This window comes from Durio zibethinus, chromosome 13, assembly GCF_047325235.1.
Source record: "Durio zibethinus cultivar Kanyao isolate XHJ-2024 chromosome 13, ASM4732523v1, whole genome shotgun sequence".
Lineage (NCBI taxonomy): Eukaryota > Viridiplantae > Streptophyta > Magnoliopsida > Malvales > Malvaceae > Durio > Durio zibethinus.
In genome coordinates, this window is record NC_143174.1 from 18,501,672 (window position 1) to 18,523,388 (window position 21,717).

At 32.2% G+C, this 21,717-nt stretch overlaps 2 protein-coding genes and 2 pseudogenes across 3 annotated transcripts in view; 1 reads left to right on the forward strand and 3 right to left on the reverse strand.

Moving 5' to 3' along the window:
* Positions 1-150: 150 nt before the first annotated feature.
* Positions 151-2,200, forward strand: LOC149515380 (APO protein 2, chloroplastic pseudogene; annotated as a pseudogene).
* Positions 2,201-12,904: 10,704 nt separating this feature from the next.
* Positions 12,905-16,319, reverse strand: LOC111302891 (transmembrane 9 superfamily member 10). The gene is made up of 7 exons (XM_022898777.2): positions 16,017-16,319; positions 15,412-15,576; positions 15,229-15,338; positions 15,033-15,141; positions 14,824-14,936; positions 14,564-14,714; positions 12,905-14,454 (listed from the first exon to the last, which is right to left on the reverse strand). The coding sequence occupies exons 1-7, from the start codon at positions 16,125-16,127 to the stop codon at positions 13,297-13,299; spliced, it is 1,917 nt and encodes a 638-aa protein (XP_022754512.1). The 5' UTR covers positions 16,128-16,319; the 3' UTR covers positions 12,905-13,296.
* A 1,551-nt stretch (positions 16,320-17,870) lies between these two features.
* LOC111302524 (uncharacterized) lies at positions 17,871-19,097 on the reverse strand. The gene is made up of 4 exons (XM_089742424.1): positions 18,980-19,097; positions 18,733-18,877; positions 18,144-18,252; positions 17,871-17,930 (listed from the first exon to the last, which is right to left on the reverse strand). The coding sequence occupies exons 1-4, from the start codon at positions 19,095-19,097 to the stop codon at positions 17,871-17,873; spliced, it is 432 nt and encodes a 143-aa protein (XP_089598550.1).
* Positions 17,926-21,717, reverse strand: part of LOC111302525 (leucine aminopeptidase 1-like) — a 30,018-nt pseudogene continuing 26,226 nt past the window's right edge. The window contains exons 6-13 of the transcript XR_016326827.1: positions 21,323-21,449; positions 21,039-21,143; positions 20,824-20,901; positions 20,640-20,700; positions 20,013-20,200; positions 18,733-19,896; positions 18,436-18,530; positions 17,926-18,356 (exon numbers count right to left, since the gene is read on the reverse strand). The product of XR_016326827.1 is annotated as a leucine aminopeptidase 1-like (transcript). The remainder of the gene's footprint in view (positions 18,357-18,435; positions 18,531-18,732; positions 19,897-20,012; positions 20,201-20,639; positions 20,701-20,823; positions 20,902-21,038; positions 21,144-21,322; positions 21,450-21,717) is intronic.

Consider the following 21,717-nt stretch of genomic DNA (forward strand, 5'->3'; position numbering starts at 1 on the left):
GGAAACCCACAATTGCATTTGCAATGCTCAACTTCCATGACCGTTTTCTTGGCTGTGACTGTTTGTTACTTTAACGGAGTCGCATCAGCCCCTGGCGACAATACATTTTTTTGTGCTTAAAATTTTCTACGTTCAGCGTCCTATCTTCTCATGTCTGTGCTGAAGGTTAGTAGTATTTTAGTACGGTGAGTAGTGTTTGTGAATCGGCCCCTCCTGGCCAAAACGCCTCATCACGGATTATGAACCTGGCTCAGTGTTTTTCTTCGAGGTTTGCTTTGTTCGTGAACCTAACTCTCATGTCCAATAAGTCGAATGAGGAGATAATGAGGACGACTGAATTAAGTGAAATGTAAAAGAATAAAACATGAAGGGGGTACCATTTAAGCAGAAAAAGAATAAATAATTCATATGCTTCCACTATAATCTCAGAAGAGAATAATCCAATCTAAAGAATAGAAATATGAATTAGTTGAATATTATTTCTAGTTTTTCACAACAGAGCTAGCCCCATCAAACCCCCCAACATAATACAACCAAGCCACTTTTCCAGCTCACGACACTGTTCGTATTTCTATTTGAATATATTTCCTGTTTCAAGTTGATTTGAATAATCATACATCGTTTGTCAAACACAAGGACTAATCAAATTAGTTAATCATTCAAAATAATATAAATCATAAATGTCTGTGAACTGTCAAGCTCTAGCCTTTAGAGTGTCGATTAGAAGCCAGCAGTTTTCTAATTTTTATAGTATCTTTCTTCAATACCAAATGAAATATGAGAATCTTGATTCTGTTTGTTTCCTGAGTAGTTGTTAGTTTTACAAAAATTCTAGTAGATGCATATTTTTGGCATTGGTGCTTTCTGCAGCGCCGTAGGGGTAAACTCAAACTTCAGTCAGAGCCTAGAGCACCATCACCAAAGTTTCATCAATCTTTTGCTTTGGTTGTTAGAAGTGATCACCCTCAAAATGAAGACTTGCCTCGCTATTATTCGAAGAAAGAGAAAAAGCCCTTTCCTGTACCCAAAGCGGAGCTGAGGCCAGCTGCCAGGAGAGGTTCAAGAAGAGCAGAAGCCAACCAAAAAAACCAGTTCCACCTCCAAAGAATGGCTTGTTTGTTAAAAGCCTGGGGCCTACAATTTGCTGAATGCAAGGGTTACATTAATTAACAATCTCAAGAAACCATTGAAGGTGGTGAAAGTTCATGCTTATGGGCAATTTTCTCCCTCTTCCGTGCTTATTTCCCTTTGAACATCCCTGATATAGGAGAGAGACAGCCTTGCACCCATTTATTATTCACAAAGCATGGTGTTTTTAGGGACAAACTAACATCTCTTACTGTAATGTAATAGTAAAGGCCCATGAAATCATGTTAACATTTGACATCATGATATTTTTTGATAAATGGCTTTATTTATGTAGTGCTCCCTTTTGTACAGGATGTATTTAACATTGCACAAGTTATTTAGCCAAGTCTCGTAAGTGATTGGTTGATTCTTGATGCTGTAGTAGTTATTTTAGCCAATTTCACATCTGAGAGAAAGAAAACTCTCATCATTTAAATTGATTGAAACTTGGAGTGGAAAGAAAATTCAATCGTAAAGACAAGGTGTTTAACATTTATTAACGTCCCCTGTTATTAGATGCATGTAATGTAAATGATTCAACTGCTTGACTATTCTACAATGATTCCACCCTATATTTCTTATGTAATTAGACTTGATTTCTTTCTGGTCATAATCAGAGTACATTAGTTTTTCTAACATTAATTTTCAGGTCTGCATGTGTTTAGTGGTATGCTGTAGTGATCTCTTAATCTCACATTTTTGCATTTATTGCGATGAAATTCGTGTTGGTCCTGCTGGCATCCATTCAAGTAGGGATTAACATACTTACCATCCGAAAGGGACTTCATGAATGGACAAATGCAACTGTTGATGATGTAGTCTTGCCAGTTGATGGTTACCATCTATATGATCGCCTTGGAAAGCGGATACGCCACGATGAGAAATTCTCAATTCCTCGGATTCCAGTTTTCGATGAGCTTTGCATCCAGGCAGGCGTTGATGTTCCTAATTTCCAAAGAAGAGAAGAAAGCCAATGCTCAAACCATTTATGGAAATGAAATGATGCGAAGTTCTTTTTATAAGATGGTTGTGATTTTTATGAGTTTTGATCTCTGCGCTTATTGATAACTGTCACACATCTGCATCCTGATTGATGGTCTGTTTCATTTATCTTCCTATATTTCTGCTTAATAATTTAGAAAAACAAAAAAGTGGAGAGAAAAGCCAGAAAGGAAGATACTACATGTTATATTTGTTATAATCCCTTGAATGATCGGTTTAATTATGCTTATGCAGCTGATTGATTTTAAAGCACATAACGTCTTTTTTTAATCAGATTAACAATTTAATTCAGAATTAAAAAAAATTTTAATATTATAAATTATTTTGTAATTATAATAAAATATTAATATGATACCTAAATTTTAAATATTTTAAATATTATATATTATTTATGAATGTTTTAACTAATATATAATTTAAAATTTTATTTATCTATTACGTATTTTCATTTAAAATTAATTACATTAAAAATAAATATCAATTTAATCAATAAATTTATAATTTATGTATTTTTTTAAAATTTTTAAAATTAAATATTTCATTAAATATTTCATTAAAGTCATTCATCGGCGTTAATAAAAAATTATGTTCCTGCAAAGTTCTCTGCCCAGAAGTTTCCTCACGTGTCAATCATCCATTACCTAGCTCCTATTTTTCTTGCAACCCACATATTTCCCTTTAAACCTCCCACTAAGGAACGGAGAAAGAAAACATCATTAAAACAAGGGAAAAAAAACAAAAACTAAACAAAAGACAGAGAGAGAGTACTACTCAATATGGCAGGACCAGATCAAGCAGCGCAACATTCAACAGAAGTACTTCACCAGACTAGAAAAGGACCGTGTCCAGCTAAAATGGCCATTGGTGGTGTTGCCATTGCTGCCACCATTGGTTACTTCTTGTATTGCAAGAAGAAACCTGAAGCCTCTGCCCTCGACATCGCAAAAGTCAATGCTGGTGTTGCCAAGCCTGAGAAAACCCGACCACGCTAGTCGATTTACCAAGTCCATCATCTTCTTCATGCATCAACTTCCCTTTGCTACTTTCCACATTTTTTTCAATCAACTTTCTGAATTTGTTCTATAGTTTAGATTGGTTTGGTTTAATCCCTTACGATTGCGAACAAAATAGCATATGTAAATGAATTATTCTATTCCATATAGGCTGCAAATCCTTCAAATCATCCTATGAGGTTAATGCTGTATCTTTCATTAAAGTCAAATGATTAGCACTTCTTTTAACTTTTAGAAAAATACAAGGTTAACAACACTAAACAATATAAATTTGATTTGATTTTCTTTTTGTGTTTTAATAACATTTTTTAATGCAATGGAATCTTCAATCATGAATGAAAATGGCTTTAAGACGTGCTATACTTGTCGCTTTTCTTAAAATTTATTTCACCCTCATCAATTATATTTGCAAGAGAGATTGAATTGAGTAGTGTCAAAGATACAATAAAACCTAAGCTCGGTTTATTTTGCATTAGAAAAACCAAACCACTAAATACTTTTTAGTGAGAAAAGAAAAGTACTTTATTTTTTACAAAGCTTTTCTGCAATAAATAATGCTAAGGTAACTAGTCTTCTATGAAAAAATTGGGAAAAGGAAAGGTGTAATTTAGAATTAATTGTATTTCAAATAAACCCACATCAATCTCCTTTACAGAAATTTAATCTAAGATTGTGACTTTTTTATTGTGTTGTTTCAATCAAAGATCAATTCTTTTTAATTAGAAATATATCTCTTTGAAAGATTAGAGATGTATTTACTCATTTGAATAGTTTCATACAAAAAGAAATTACTATTTACGTTTTTTAAAATTACAAATTTTCATACAAAATAGTTTTTTGATTTGACTCTTTCTATTACACAACATGTCAATTTAACTATAGGGTCTTTTTTCAAGCTATATTTTAGCTCCGCATAATTTCTTTTTTATGAAGTTTCTTACTTAATCATATTTTCATTATTTTGAAAATATTTATAACATTCCCTCATTTATTTTTAAAATAGGGCTAAGTTCCATAACTCCCAGAAATCTAATGCATAAGTAAAGATAACAATAATTATGATTTAAAATATTTACCTTAGTGATATAATGTTGTTGAGTTTATCAAATTGAAATTGGTAGATCTTAGATCTTTGAACCAACAAACTTAAGCGACTAATCATGCACTATACTACACATTAGACTTCAAATCCTCACTAAACCATAATTTAGTAATGCTTCGACACCATTTCAATGGCCATATGTCCTGTATATTCATGAGTATTTTCAGAGTCAAGCCTCTGCTCCTAGAAATGATACCACTTCCGCTCATATGAACTCCATCAAGCATGCAACCATATTAGCATTTCAATATTAATTTGCCATGTTATGGATTCTTAAAAGATAATTCTCAACATTTCTTAAACATATGGTTCAAGTACTTATCTTTCTTGAGATAGTTTTAATAATTTAAATATTACAGCCACATTCAAATGGTGTATTTTGATTCATTAAAACTTAAGACTTAATATGCAATTAAGCATTAAGTTAAGGTTTCATCATGTATGACTTTTTTTAAAGGCTTGAGTCCTATCCCTTTTGAAGTCTTAGACACCATATTTCTAGATAAACTTTTTGTCAATAGATCCATCAAGTTTCCACTTGACTTTACAAAATGTATGGTGATCATCTCATCTAAAATTAGTTGTCTAACATAATTATGTCTTAGACCAATGTGTCTTAACTTCTAATTATACACTTGGCTATATGCCTTTGTCAATGTAGCTTGACTTTCACAATGGATAGAAATAGATAACATTGGTCTTGGCCACAATGGAATTTCAAATAACAAATTCCTTAACCATTTCACTTTTTTTACAAGCAAAAGCTAATGCCACAAATTATGAGCCCATAATAGAATCAATTTTACATGTTTGTTTCTTAGAACTTCAAGAAACCTCATCCTTACCAAACATGAATATCTATCAACTTGTGGATGAATGATCTTCCATGTTTGTAATCTAACTTGCATCTATGTAACCTTTTAAAATCGAAGGTTCAGCGTAATATGTAATTTCATAGTTCATAGATTTCTTTAAATATCTAAGAACTCTTAAAATTCATTCCAATACAAATTACTTAGGTTGTTTGTATATCTATTAAGTTTACCAATTACATAGGCAATATCTGGTCTTGTGCATGTCATTACATACATTAAATAACCTATTACCTTTGCATATTCTAATTGTGCAATTGGAATTCCTTTATTGAAATTAATTTCAAACTAGGATCAAAAAGTGTTAAAACTACTGCACCATCTAGATGACTAAACTTTTTAAGAATTTTCTCAATATAGTGTGATTATGTTAAACTTATATTAGAGTTGTTTTTAATAATCTTAATTCCCAAAATCACATTTGCAACACCCATCTTTTTCATAACAAAATTGCTTGAAAGAAATTTTTTAATACTTTCAACTTGTTCAAAGTCATATAAAAATTAATATGTCATCTACATATAAGCAAATGATACCAGATTCATTTATCTTGAATCCATTTGCTAGTACCACATCATCAAATTTTTTATGCCATTACTTAGTAGCTTGTTTAAGTCCATATAATGACTCAATCAAATTATACATTTTCTTTTCTTGACCTGAAAGTATAAACCCTTGCAATTGTTCCATATAAACTTCTTTATCCAATTCACCATTTAGAAATATCATTTTAACATCTATTTGGTAAATTTCAAATTTGTACATAGAAGTCAATGCTAAAAGCATTCTAATAGTAACAATTCTTGTTACCAGTGCATAAGTATCAAAATAATCAACACCATGCTTTTGTGTAAATCCTTTAACAACAAGTCTAGCATTAAACTTATTTATAGTTCCTTTGGCTTTCATTTTCTTTTTGAAAATCCACTTGTAAACAATTTGTTTGCAACCAGGAGAAAGATCAACTAAGATCCACGTATTGTTTTTCATGATAGAATCCATTTCATCATTTATAGCTTCTTTCCAAAAAGCTACATCTTGATACTTCATAGCCTCTTCAAATATCTTGAGATCTAATTCTACATTGAAATTATTTCAATGTGTTTATTAACATTTTTTTCTTGTACCTTCAACTAGGTACATTTGGAAATTGAGTCAAAGGTTTTAATCTTCCTTACTATTTTACTTATTTCAAGTACATGGTTATCTTCCTTATGAAAGGTTTTTCCCTTTGCTCTTGTAAGTCTTCTAGAGCATTGTCTCTAGAATTAGATTTTAATTCAAATCTATATTTATCAAACATAGTATCTCTAGATTCAATCACCGAATTAATAGGTATTAATAGAGTTAGCTCTGTTAAACACAACCTGCTTAGGTAGGCCTAAAGCATCTAGCTAACCTTGTTTTAGAATAATTATTCCTTTATTTGAAGGAAGCTGAAGTCATAATTCCAAAGATATTCATGCACTTAAGTTTTCATTAATTTTTAGTAGATATCTTTCTCTTGTAGAGCTTCCTTATACTAATGTTTGTAAACATCCACTTTGGTCCAATTCTAAACCAATTTGGTCTAAACTAATTGGGCCCAAATTAGTCAAACCCAAAATCAATCCCAGCCCAATTATCAGATTTTACTATTATTATTATTATTATTCTTATTATTATTATTATTATTATTATTATTATTATTAGATTTTTGATGTTTTATTTTTATTGTATTTATCTATGTATATGTATATTTATCTTATTTATTTATTTTTCTTTCTTTATCTATTTTAATATATTTTTCTAATTATTTTTCTTTGTTTATCATTTTTAGGGTTGATATATTTTATTATCTGATGATTAAATAAAAAAAAAAGGAAAAAATGGGATATTTGAAAATGGCTAAAGCTTTATTGGATAAGAGATTGGCCGTTTAATATTGGATTGAATTTATGTTCTTATATGATAAATTTTAATAAAAGGTTTTATGAGATAAAATTCAATTTTAATCCAATGATAAGGTAGAGATTTGGAAGAATCCAATCCCAAATAGGATACCAGTTAAACTTAAATTCTCATTTCTAAAAGGAACAACGAACAACAATCAATGGGAAGGAAAAAGTACATGACAATACAAAAAGCAATCACAGATAAAAATTAGAGAGAAAAATAGAGATAAATTGCATCAAGATTTTGGTAGTAGGATTGGAAGGAATTTTGGGGAATTTGTTGATTGGGGAGAGTTTGATTTGATTTTGATTTGAAAGAGTCAATGTTTCAGGAGCCATGAGGTTGATTTGGTGTTTAGATCATTTTTTTTTTAATTTCTAAAAATTATTTTTCTAGCAATTTCCAAAAATCGCTTCAATATTTTGATAAAACTTGAATTTTCCAACATTAAATCCCAAATTCTTACCTTATTTTACAGAATCTGATGAAAAGTTAACTGGTGTTCTTCCTTAGCTAGAGAGAGAAGTAGAGAAAAGGAGAAGAGGAAAAAGAGAAATCAGGGGAAATCTGAAGGAAAAAAAAAACAAAATTTTTGGGGTTTTATACTTGGTTGAAACAGCAACGTTTTGGTGCTAAGTAAACCCTACGATTTGCGTGTTTTCCATTTGGTAAGTCTAACCTATTTTGCTTAACCTAGCGCAACCCATGCCTATTGCTGAGCCATGAAGTTAAGCCAAGCAGAGCCTGAAGTCACACCTCAAGAGCCATTTTCTGTGTCTTCAACCAAGCATTTCTAGCCAACGATTCGAGCCTATCTCTTTTTGGTATTTTTTTTGTTTTGTTTTTGGGAATTCGCCAACATGAAGGCTAGCATGTTTAGATTAGCTCTAAGTTGTTAAGTGCATCAAGTGATTGAATTTTTGAAAAAGATTTTAAGATGTGTTATCATAATTATCTGATTGTTCATTTTGGGCATTATTATCCCAATAACTTATCTTTGTAACTTTTCCCTTTTATATTGTTTAATAGCCAAAATAGTTCTATCATAAGAAATATTTCATTTCATTCCTTGTGTTTTTTTTTTTTTAATGTATGTGCCATTCCCAATCTATCTCTTGGCTTTTCTCTTAAATATCCTGCAATAGAAGAGATGTATGATTGCATTTTACATCTTACAATTGAAATAATGATTAATAAATGAATAATGGCATGAAAAATTTTACATTACATTGGGAAAGTTGAAAGTGATAAAAGGCAAAGATAGAATGTTCAAGGCTTAGTAAAGACACCAAATTTGGAAATGAAAAAAGTAAAAGATATTTTCAAAAGGAGGATATGGATGTTAGCATTGATGAGAGAGATGATTAACAATTGATTAGGTTTTGTTTTTGTTGCCCAAGACTTGAAAAGCTCGAAATCTAAAAAGAAAGAGGCTTGAGAACTTGTGTACCATAATTGAAAAGATATTAATGGACATTTACATCACATGCATTGTATTTAGTAATGTTTAGTGTATGAATCTAGAAAATAAATATATTGTAGGATCCTGCATTAAAAAGATAAGTATGAAAACTTACCAATTAAGGAACTTCAAATTCCTATTTGAAAAAAAAAAAAAACTTTCGAGATAAGATTCTAATCTTTGAAAAAAAGATATTTCAAGAATAACGTAAAAAAGGCAAGTATAAAGACTTTCTAGTTAAGGAACTTCAAGTTTTCATTTGAGAATAAGCCTCTATGTTAAGATTATAATTCTTGAAAAAGGATATTTCAAGAAAATCAGTCATAGTAAAAAAAGATTTTTCAAACTTTTAAAGTTGTGGAGCTTTGGTTCAAATGAGCATTTTTCAATATTATGAATGATTTATAAGACTTTCGAGCATAATCTCCTAGTTTTCTTGGATGTGATCTATAAGACCCCCAGACATGACTGTCAAAACCTTTGGGTATTATCGTTATTTTTAAAGTTGTGTGCTTCTATTGATAAAGAACTCTTATTTTAAAGTTGTGTGCACCTCTATTGATGAGGAGCCCTTATGTTTAAAGTTGTGTGCATTTATTTATGTGAAACCCTTATTTTTAAAGTTGTGTACCTCTATTTTCGAAAAGCTCATCGCAAAAACAAAAACAAAAAAACAAACAAAAAAATATTGAATAATTTGAACTCGAATATAATTGGTTGTCTATATTTTTACACAATTCCTTTTATATAGAAAATGTGTAAAAAGGAACAATTGTAAGCACTGTATTTGGTTGGGGCTCAAATTGGTCAAACCTAAAATCAATCCCAACCCAATTATCATATTTTACTATTATTATTATTTTTTTATGCTTTATTTTTATTACATTTATCTATGTATATATGTATGTTTATCTTAGTTGTTTATTTTTCTTTCTTTATCTATTTTAATATATTTTTCTAATTATTTATCTTTGTTTATCATTTTTAAGGTTGATTTATCTTATTATTTGATGATTAAATAAAAAAGAAAAAGAAAAAAAGGGATAATTGAGAATGGCCAAAGCTTTATTAGATGAGGGATTGGTTGATTAAGATTTGATTGAATTTATGTTTTTAAATGATAAATTTTAATAGAAGTTTTTTTAGATAAAATCCAATTTTAATCCAATGATAAGGTAGAGATTTGGAATAATCCAATCCCAAATGGGATACCAATTGAGCTTAAATTCTCATTTATAAAAAGACCAACGAACAACAATCAACAAGAAAGAGAGCCTACACTGTAATATAAAGAACAATCACAAACAAAAATTAGAGAGAAAAATAGAGATAAATTGCATTAGGATTTTGGCAATAGGATTAGAAAGAATTTTGGAGAATTTGTTAGCTAGGGAGAGTTTGATTTGGTTTTGTTTTGTTTTGCAAAAGTCAGTGTTTCAGGAGCTAGGAGTTTGATTTGGTGTTTAGAGAAAATTTAGTTTTTAATTTTTGGAAATTATTTTTCTAGAAATTTCCAGAAATTGCTTGAACATTCCAGCGAAACTTTAATTTTTTAGTGTTATTTCCCAAATTCTACTGTCATTTTCTAGAATCCAATGAGAAGTTAATAAGTGTTCTTCCCTTACTAAAGGAAAAGTAGATGAAAGAAGAAGATGAAAGAGAGAGAAAGAGAGAGGATGGGAAAGCTAAAGGAAAAAACAAAATTTTTTGGGTTTTATACTTGGTTGAAACGATAGCATTTTCATGTTAAGAAGACCCTAGGATCCGCGTATTTTCCATTTATAGGTCTAACCCATTCTGCTTAACCCAACAACTTATCTCCGTTGTTGAGCCATGAAGTTGAGGCAAACCGAGCCTGGAGACATGCCTTTCGAGCTTTTTTCTGTGTCTTCAACTAAGACTTTCCAACCGTTGAGCTAAACCAATCTTTTTGTGGTATATTTTTATTTTTATTCAGTTTTTTTAATGATGCATTTATTAATTTTGTTTTATTATTTATTTTTTTTAGAATATTTTGCATGATTAAATTTTAGAAAAAATTACAAGAAATAATAAAAATATATATAAAATAAAACTTTAATAAAATTTTGAGAATAAATAATTATTATCCAATGAAAAAAATTTTAAAAATTACAAATAGTTAATTTTTAGGTAAAAATTTTTTTAAAAATTTGACCCAAATGGAGGAAAAATTTAGATAAAATTTCAATAACAATAATTTATATTTATTTTTGAATTTAAATATAAAAAATCTAAATAAATTTAATAAAATTTTGGGATTGAATTAATAATTATTCAACGATGATATTCTTAAAATTTTAAACAGTAAATTTTTTAAGAAATCTTTAGGTGAGAAACTTCTCTAAATTTAACTTAAATAGTGAAATGATTTAGACGAAATTTCAATAAAAGTAATTGTATTTCTTTTCAAATTAAAAATTAAAAATATAACTTAAAAAATTTTTATGTGAAAATATTTGACGATTATCTAAGGATGAAATCTAAAAAAAAATTATAAATGACTAAACTTCTATGAGATTTTTAGGTAAAATGTTTTTTTTTTTTTTCTAAATTCAACCCAAATAGTGGAAGAATTTAAATGAGACTTCAAAAAATAATTGTCATGTTATTTTCTTTTTAAAGATTAAGAAACAAATGACAAATAACAATAATTTAGATTCCAAGAAAGATATTTCTAAATTTAACTCAAATTGTGAAAATTTCATAAATGAAACTTGTAAGATATTTTCTAAATTAGGTTCAAATGATGAAAATTTTAAAAATAAAACTTGTAAAATACAAAATAAATTTTGAAGATGAAATTTTTAGTAATTGCAAATAGATGATTATGTAAGAGATTTATAAGTAAGGAAATATTTCTAATTTAAATCCAAATGGTGAAAGAATTAGATGTATTTTTTATAAAGCTTAATAACAATTGATTAAATCTTTTTTCGATGATGGAGCTTCTTTAAGAAAACAAATGAGATTTTTTAATACTCTTGAGTTAAGTAAGTATTTTTAAAAATTCTGTCAGATTGATAAAGAAATCTTAAAAATTATTTTTAATATTTAAATGTTAAAATTTAATAAAAAATCATTAGAATTAAAGGCTTTTAGGATAATTTAAAATTAATTAATACTATCTTAAGATGGGCATTGTGGAAGGTTGTAACATTTCTCATATGTAATTAAACTCTTAACTTTGTTTGAAACATAGATCAGAACTTGTTGTTATAGAGATCCTTAGTTAAGTTTAAGACATATTTAAAAAAATAAAATCAATTAGGTGATTAATCACACTTCTAATAAAAAAAATTAATGATAACTTTTAAAAATTTATGTCAACAATAAATTCATGAATTTATAGCTTATGACAATATCAAATGCAAGTGAATGAAAAATGTGAGGTCTTTAGGTTTTGAGTCGCAAGATTGGAAACGCTGATGGTATGGCATCCTGGGGATCTGATATATTCCGTGTAATCATATCCTTTTCTTTCGTTCCCACCATCGTAATGCTCGTCACCAACAGTCAATCATGTTAGACCTGCAAGTCTCCTACCTCCTAGGAAACAAAACAGCAGCGAAGGTGGTCTTATTTGTAAAACTAGCATCTCTATGCTCCCATCCCAGTCCACTATCTCGTCCAAATATGCAACAAATTTCCCAGGAGATGTCAAACTCAGAATCCACCTCTCACCGAAGCAATTCACACAATTACATTAAGCCAACTGCTTGATTCCAGCAGTTATAGATCCTGAACATGAAAAAAAAAATTACTCCTTTTTTTTTCTCTGTTCTGGTTCTGCATTTCTTTAATTGCCCATGTTTATATCACTTGATGTTCCAATTGGTATGTATCATTACTTCATTCACTTGCATAGTTGCATTATTAATTTACTGATAAACTTTGGAGTGGTTAATTCAATAATCGACTTAGTCAAGCTTTGTTATTAATTTCCTGCCATATAAGCAAAGGTAACCGTGGTGCCATGGTAGCGCGTCTGACTCCAGATCACAAGGTTGCTTGTTTGATTCATGTCGGTTCAAATCCCAATGCCTTGATATCCCTCATACATTCTTTTTTCCGCCCCTTTACGCCGATGGAATTTCACTTTCGAGCAAGAAAGATGCCCAATTTCGCCAGTTGCATTCTATCTGTTTCTTCATCCATAAAATATATATATATATATATTTTTTTTTTTTTCTTGCTTGGGATGCTTTCCAAGTTTAAAGGACAAGCCCCTATTGGTTGAATACAAGGAAATAGCAATCCATCTTGTCGACTAGTGCTATTAGTTTTGTCTGAATCCTTGACTGCATCGACCAGAAAAAATGTTAAAGAGAGTCAATGCCAACTAGAAGAATAGCATACAGCATATAGATAGTTTATATATGAATTGATCGTTTCTTTTATTTCCCAAAGAACAGAGATTATGAATCCTTTCTTTACAGAATTGCAGGATAAAACAAGCACTATTGTGTGAATACAAGAATTCCTTCATTTCTAGAATAGGCATTGAGAAGAGGTTGCTTAACAATAAGGGTCTCATAAAAAACAGTGATGGAACCAATTAACAAGCAAAATAACTAGTAGCCGCCAAATAACCAGTATGGAGAAGGCTAAAAAATTAACAATTTCCATGATCAAAGATTCAAAACTGAACCTAAATGGTAATTCCACAGGCAAGGAGATCCTGCAGTTCTGGTTCTGTTAGGGATAATTTGAGCATCCTCGTGATTAAACAAATTAGCAATTTTCTCAAGTCACTGTAACAGATCAATCAATCTTCACTGATGAGTAGATTAGCCTTGTGAACCAGAGGCAAGCAAAGAAACCAATTGTACCAGTCAAAGCAAAGAATGCATAAGATACGATCAACATGTACCCAAAGTACAGAACTCCAGATACTGGCTTTGTGATCTCAAGCTTTGTAAAGAAGTAAAAGGCAGCATAGAGGAATAGGTAAAGTGCTGAAGAACCTGAAGTCAAGTATGACCTCCACCACCATAGGTAATCCTCGCTGCACAGCTGGAAGTAGCAGAGTACAACTGTGATCTCGGCACAAGTGACAATAAGAATAACAAAGACAATGAAGAGGAAGCCAAATATGTAATAAAACTGATGCAACCATATCGAAGTGAGGATGAAAAAGAGCTCAATGAAAACAGCTCCAAAGGGAAGTATGCCTCCAATTAGGATGGAGAAGGCCGGGTTCATGTACCAAGCCTGTTCTGGAATTTGCCTTGGGATCTTATTAGTTTTCACTGGTTCCTCAATTGTTGGCTTCTTAAAACCAATATAACTACCCACAAAAACGAGCGGGACAGAGATGCCAAACCATAATAATACCAGAGCAAACATGGTTCCAAATGGCACTGCACCAGAAGATTTCTGGCCCCATATCAGAGCATTTAAGACAAAGAAAATGGCAAAGACAGTTGCAGGGAACATAAAAGCCGTTTTGAGTGTAATTCTCTTCCATTCTGTTCCTTTGAACATCTTATATAGACGAGCTGAGGAGTATCCGGCGAACAGGCCCATGAAGACCCATAGTAGAAGCATGGCTGTCATTAACCCACCTCTATTTGAGGGGGACAGGAAGCCAAGGAGAGCAAAGATCATGGTAACAAGAATCATACCAAAAAACTGAACCCCTGTCCCCACATACACACAGAGTAAGTCAGAGTTTGTTGGAGGCCTGAAAACATCCCCATGGACTAGCTTCCACCCTGTCTCCTCTTGGGCTTCTTCTTGGGTTTCAAGTTGGTTATACTTGGAGATATCCCGGTAAAGAGTTCGCAGCATAATCATAGCCACCATCCCAGAGAGGAAAAGAACAATCATCAAAGAATTAACAATTGAGAACCAATGGATCTGATCATCAGCCATGAGAAGATAGGTATCCCATCGGGATGCCCACTTTATAGTACTTTCCTGCAAGATGACAACAAGGAGCAAGCTGAATGAAATAACATCAGACAGACTAGCGAAACTGTAACAAGCAGCAAACATTCTCATTTTACAAAGAGGTAAAAGGCCTGACCTGGAACTCAACATCATATGTAAATATGATCTCCTTCTTCTCTTCAACCTCTTGAGGAGATTCAGAACTAGTAACTGCACGTTTTGCATGGGGATCACAAGTGGTCAGACGGGTCTTCTCATTCCACTCACCCTCATATTCATGTTTAACACTGCATTTATCAACATGATTTGCTAAGAACTATAGAAAATAAACACCATTGACAAAAGAAATTAAAGGTAACAGATATGCCTCTCTCATAAACAATAAAAATTTTAAACCTGAATGGTTTGACCTCAAATCCAACAATCCTTGCAGAATCAGCCAGTGGATCCTTGTGATATTTGACTGTAAATGTCAAGTGATTGTGGATAAAATGTTTTTCTTCCTTGCTCTGCAAGGACAAACCGCAGATCAACATTGCTTGCATCAGAACGTGGAGAAATATTAAAAATCATTCTAAAAAGAAGCCGACCAATCTAGCACTTACCCCAGCATACTGTCCTTTGAGACCAACATGAAATCCATGCTGATACACTACAACATTTTCCTGATCGGGCCTTCTTATGGGAACAACCAGTGGAAGGTTATCCAAAATCCTGTCATAAACACATCATAAATATCCATTGCTACTTAAAAATAGAAATGGAATATTATAATTAAAATTAACTGAATGAGAGCCTCACATGTTAACTCGATACTCATCATTGATCTTCTCCTTGAATGCCTTTGCAGTTTTCTTATCAAGAATTTTACGACATACAATATTGCACATTTGGGGTTCTCTCATTTTAAACTACAAACAAATAATCCTGTCAATCACTGAAAACCAAGAGACATAAAGAAATCATCTTGGAGTGCAAACTCACCACATAAGGAGAGTTTTCAATTCGATCACCACGAAGAACTTCCCCAAGATTCTCTGCACTGTCAAGTATGTGCTCAGGTTGACAATAGGGTAGGGAATAGTAGGAATAAGGAAGTTGTGTTTTAGTTGAAGTCAGCTTATTCACTTTCACCAACAATGGATCCCCCTGCATAATTGGAGAAAACAGAAAATGGAATAAAACTACATTAAACCATCAGTTTGATTAAAACAAAGATCCCAGAGGTTGATTATTGAGCATGTATGCTTTAATCAATGTTTAAATTTAATAAATGTTCTTCAAATTTTAGGCCAAACTGACCATGGAACTTGTCGTATTTATAAAAAAAATTAGGCAGCTTTAAACTACGGAAAAAATACAAACTTGAAACTTATCAGACTAACTTCCATAGAATCATCATATCCAAAATCCATTAGACTAAAACGGCGATTCTAGAGATCATAAAACGCAGATCTGAATAAAAACCATAACAGAAAGGAAAATCCAAGTCAACACAAAGATCCAAAATACATGATGATGATGCATACATTAACACGACATACATTACATACATGCATGCATGCATGTAGGCATGTGAGGAAACTGACCTTCTGGAAATCTTCAGGGGCAACACCAGGGAGGTAGAAGCAATGGGCACGAAGGAAGAAGAGAGCAAACAAGGAGAAGATCCATGCGACGTGAAACCTATGACTCGCCATGGGTTTTGTCCTGATCTAGATCCGATTGCCTGGATACCCACTTTCCCTGTATCGAAAAAGGAACTAAAAAGAAAAGACTCTCTTTTGCTTTGCTTTGTTATTGGTGTTGCCGAGTTCAATTTTCTTGTTTGTGAGGGAAGAAATAGCGAGAGAGAGAGAGGGAAAAGGGTTGTTTATTGGGAAGAACGAGACAAAGCCCGGGTTGAGAAATCTATGATTATAGAAGGACTCTTCCCCCCTTGGCAGGAACAGTTGTTTGCCTCTTGTCTGCCGTTGGATTTATATTCTGATTTTTTGTCTTGATTTTGATCAGGTGAACTTTGGCGGTGACTCTCTTTGGACATTACGGTAAATTTAACCTTTTTTGAGGTCAATAATTTTTTTATTGTTATTTGTTACACCATTCTGAAAATTATAAAAGACTTTTTTGGATAAATAATTATAAAAGATAATTTTCTCTAAAATAGGAGCTTATATTTTTCGTTTGAACGTTCAAAAATAAAAAAATATATATTTTCCTTTGCTTTTATAAATAATTTATTAGTGAGCAGTAGTTAGGAATGAGAGACAAACAAAGACAAAGAAATGGGGCCATATAGTTTTCATGTGTTATAAGTTTGTGTCAGTCTCATTCTCATTCTCTATCTAAAAACATGAATAAATCAAAGAAACTTGGACGTTGAGGAATTCTTTTCTTTTTTTTATTTGTCATAAATAAGAGTATCAGTGGAAAGAATTTTTTTTGTTATTTTTAGAGATGTAAAGGAATTTAATATAAATGATTTTTAATAGGTTTATAATTTATTTATTTAATTAATAAGTTTTAAATTTTATTAGTATTCGTTTATTAAATTTATTAAAAGAACAAAAATTTTATTTATTTATAAATTTTTGCCAAACCTATTATTATTTACATTCCAAATATAAATGATTTGAATATGAATAAAATTTGTTATATTTATGATATGTTTGTTTAATTAATTAATTTTAAAATATTATTTGTGATAATTTATTAGATTTAATAAATAAATAAAATGAATAAAGAAACGAATTTATTTATGAATTATTGGTCATATACCTTAATTATTTCTATAATTTTTCCTAAAAATGAAAATTTGTTTAGTCCTATGAGGCGTGTACCTTCTTTGCCCCCTAATAATTGAATTTAATAAAAACAATATAATTAATAGTCATAACTATTTTTTTTTTAAAAATGAAAATTGCTACTAACATAGAAGAAAGAAAATAAGGATTTTTATTTATTCATTTGCAAATTTAGGATGGATTTTAGAAATTCCCACGCACCAAACAATGGGATGCAATGTGGAATGTGGATGTTGTGAGTGAGCCCCTAACAATGCAAAGTTCCAAAGCCCACAATAATGTGTACAGGTTGAGGTGGAGTTTTTTCATTATCATGCTAAGCGTGATTTTTATTTCCTGCTGGGTTTCAGCCTCAAAACTTGTTGCCCTTAAATTCATTACTCAAAGCAATAGGAGAAAAAAGCCTTAACAGAAGAAATTTCATCACATAATCGTGTAGAGTCCCACTTAAGCCTTTTGTTTAAGTCTAAATACCCCTGAAATTATTTGGCTAAGTTACACCTTACAACCCCAGTTAGATCCTTTATTTCCAGTATTCTTGGCACACTGTCTGGAGGATCATAGATCAAGAAAAATCCATCAACTATTATTGAAGTAGCTTGAATGATCAGCACCATATACTGCAGTTAATATGATAGGTTAGCCTAGGTTCAGAATTGCAACAAAATTTCTGCGAGTTAAAACAGGTTGGTCATAAACCTAGAACAAAGATCATTTCCAGAAACAAAAGAATGAAATTCTAAAAACCAGCAAGGGTTCACAATAATCAAACAATCGCCCATTCTTTTTCTGACATATGTCCCCTTGAGCCTCTTTTGTTAAGGAAAAAAAAAAAAAAAAAGGAGTAGCTCATAAACAAATAGCATTCTAATTTTCCTCTTATGTACGTGTAGGTGGTTGTATCAATCTCACTGTACGTGGAAGCAGAAACTCAGCAAATATAGGATAGTTAGAGGATGGGTAATAACCATCCATGTTATCATTGACCACTTCGCATAAAACACGTATCAGAGATCTACCCCTGAAAAGAATCCAGCCTGTGTAGATCCTGATTTTAGCGGTCCCAGCGGAGGCAAGGTGCTCTAAAAATCAACTTAAGGAATCCAAGAGCTTCCTTCTTGTCACCTAAATGCACGAAATCATCATTAAGTTCAACCATCATGACACCTCAATAAAATAGCAGCATTCGAGGTAAGAAGAATACCTTTGAAGCAGTGATAAGTGCGTATTAGGGAAACGTTTTTCCTCACCCTGGCATTAGGCCACACATCCCTCTTGTCTCACACCACACCATGCTCTCTGCACACATATAATAGAAACAAGCCAGCAGCAAAGAAGTCAGCCCCCTATCACGAAGAAGATTAACTGAAGATATTCTATAATAGTAAAACTAATGGAAGCCATATTTGAATTCTCCCATACAAAAGAAGATAACCGGAGAGAGTCAATCCCCTATTGTGTTATGAAACAGCTAAATGTACTTCTGCACCAAACAAAATACCTTGATCTCCCATGTAGAAAACAACCCATTGTTGATTCCTTCTGTGTGTTAAATCGTCCACTGTACACAGCCGGTAAGCTAGGAGGTAAGGATGCAATATGTTTCCGTATAAGCAGAGCACTTCGTCTACGAGCACGCACGAGGACTAGCTATACTCAGATCACTCAAAACAAGGAAACAACAACAAAAACAAAGATCCAATGCATAGATAAGGAAAAAGAAAAGGAAAACTTAATGAGAGGCATACCTTCTTGAGTACAAAGAATGATAGGGGAGTAACTAGCGATAACACTGATGCACAAATCCCTCTTCTCCCACAAATTTGGGCTTTCTTCTGATTGATCTTCATGCAGGTTAAACGCCATTTCAGTCAAAGACACTCATTTTTTAATTCAACAAATTAATAAGAAAGAATTTGTTTTCTTTCTTTCTTTGAATCTATTGTTATCCACTCCAATCACACCTAAAACAAGTGCAACATAGTAGCAATAGTAGCAACAAGGAAGCCTGGCCTAACACATCTTCTAGCAACTAAAAGATTGTGAACTTGAGAAAGGTTAAAAGGATAAATTGGCAAATATTTTCAAAGATCATACGAACCCTTTCATAGAGAGGAGGGAACAGATTTTTCAAATTACAGTACTTTCTAATGTGCAAACATAGCAAGTATTCCTCCTCTAATTTCCACTTTTTAGGTCTATGTTTATCCAAATTCTTCGCTTAACCAAATACTATAAACACCCAAGTTAGAACACAATCACCATAAAGCATGATAAGGAAAAGAAATTTATTGGCATAAATGAAGCTTAGATTTAAACCTCTTTTCACAAAAAAGCATGTAGTTCTGACTTTACTGTAACAACCTCAAAAAAGAGGAAGAAAAAACAAATCCCACTCCCCCTCCCCCTTCATCGCAACATGTTTTTATTCATCAAACAGATCTCACGGAACCCAACAACCTCAGAAAGGTTATTCTCCTTTTCCCTCCTCCCTCCTCCATCCTCACAGTTGTCACCACAGCATGCTCCAAGCTTTCATTTAAGAAGAGTTTTTCAGCCATTCCACCAAAGTTGAGATGCCAAATCCGGTTGCCACACGCTTCTTATCATTCCAGACAGGGCCAGCCAAGTCAATGTGCATCCACTGTACTTTTTCATCAACAAACTGCAAAATCATTGTTCAACAATCAAATTCCACAACACGCTTCTATCGAGGAGATTGGAATATCTGCCTGTGGGTGTGTAAAATACACAGTAAAATGCCAAAAAAGATTCACATACCTGTTTCAAGAACAGAGCTGCAGTGATAGTGCCACCTTGACAACCACCGGCATTTACCATATCATCAACTCCTGATTTCATAGACTCCCAATAGCTTTCCTCTAGTGGCATCCTCCAAAATTTCTCACCACTGACCTCTGAAGCTTCAAATACCTCCTTTACTAGATCTTTGCTGGGTGTGAAGATGCCTAAAAAAGAAAAAGGTTTCCAATGAATTGACAGTGGTGAGATAGTCCATATATGCCCTTTTGCTTTCAATTGAATAACAACCAATGAAATGATGAATGCAATGGCCTTCTGGACTGACTATGAATCAGGAAAGGACTTTCAATGGAAAGAAGAAAATTGTTGGTAATAACTACCGTTAAAGTTTTAATTTTGAATGTTTAAAAGGCAAATGCAGAATTTCATTCATGACCCCTGTCAAATATGTATGATTATGTGCATAAAACATTCAGATATCCTCTTGTTTCTCCAACCATAATTGTCATCCAGAAAAAAGATGCTCATAATTATTAAAAATAACCAAAAAAAAAAGTTCCCAATACTTTTTCTTCCAAAACTAACAAAAGATGAGTTCGAAACACTATTTCCTCCAGGAATTGTAAATTTATGTCATGCATGTACCCACAATTGAGGGTCCAAGAGCAACAATACAAGCCCCGGTTAGTGTTGCCAGGTCAACTATCTGCAGAATAAGCAAAAATAGTCTTGAAAATGTAATTCTCATTATCTATACAAAAAAGGCAATCCAAAATACCAGGTTTACAACTGTTATCACAAACTCATGATGTCCTGTGTTTGGCTTTACCTTCTCAACACATTGGTTGCAAGCATATACCAGAGCATCTGCAAGTGTAAGCGTGCCTTCTGCATCAGTGTTATTAACCTGCAACCAGCATAGTGAGCAACAGGTTATTTATTAAAGACAATGAAGAAAGTCAAAATTAACCCAGTTATAAATGCCATGGTACCATATAGTTCATGTACACCTCAATTTTCCTTTTTTTTTTTGTAAAATCTAACAAACTATAACTCAATTGTCTTTCCATTTGAAGCTGTGACAATATCGCCAGGTCTCATACCCATTCCACTTATCATGTTTTCACAAGATGCAACAATAAAATGATCCTGCATATAGGAAAATTTACTAAGTGACAGACTAGATACATTGCAGAAATTGGAAGCAAACAAAAATAAAAGAACATATAAAACACAATAAGCAAAGAATACTCATCCTTTCCCCAACCTTTAAAAGATAATTTTGAAAAGGACACAGAGAGAGAGTAGGAGAGCAACCAATGCCTTACATCTACTCCAGGAGGTTTGATTTGTCCAAGGGCTTTTGCTGCACCAAGAACTGCTGCAAAACCTCCCATGTCAGTTTTCATGATCTCAATTGAGCAAGCAGCTCCGGTCTTGATATTGTAGCCACCACTCAGAACATTTAAGACAAGTACTCAAAATCTATAAATACAATGCTGGAATAAAAATGAAACCACAAATGTAAAATTTATCCCAATAGCAATAGGAAGAAATTTAGGTCAAATTATCCTTGTAATAGACTGCACATAGCGATAAGTGCAAGAGGGAAAATGAAATCCCATGTTTACTAGTAATAATTGATATGTGCACCCATCTATGTATTTATGGTATTGCAACATAAACCTGAAAACAAATATGCAGGCATCTAATCCCTCTCCTT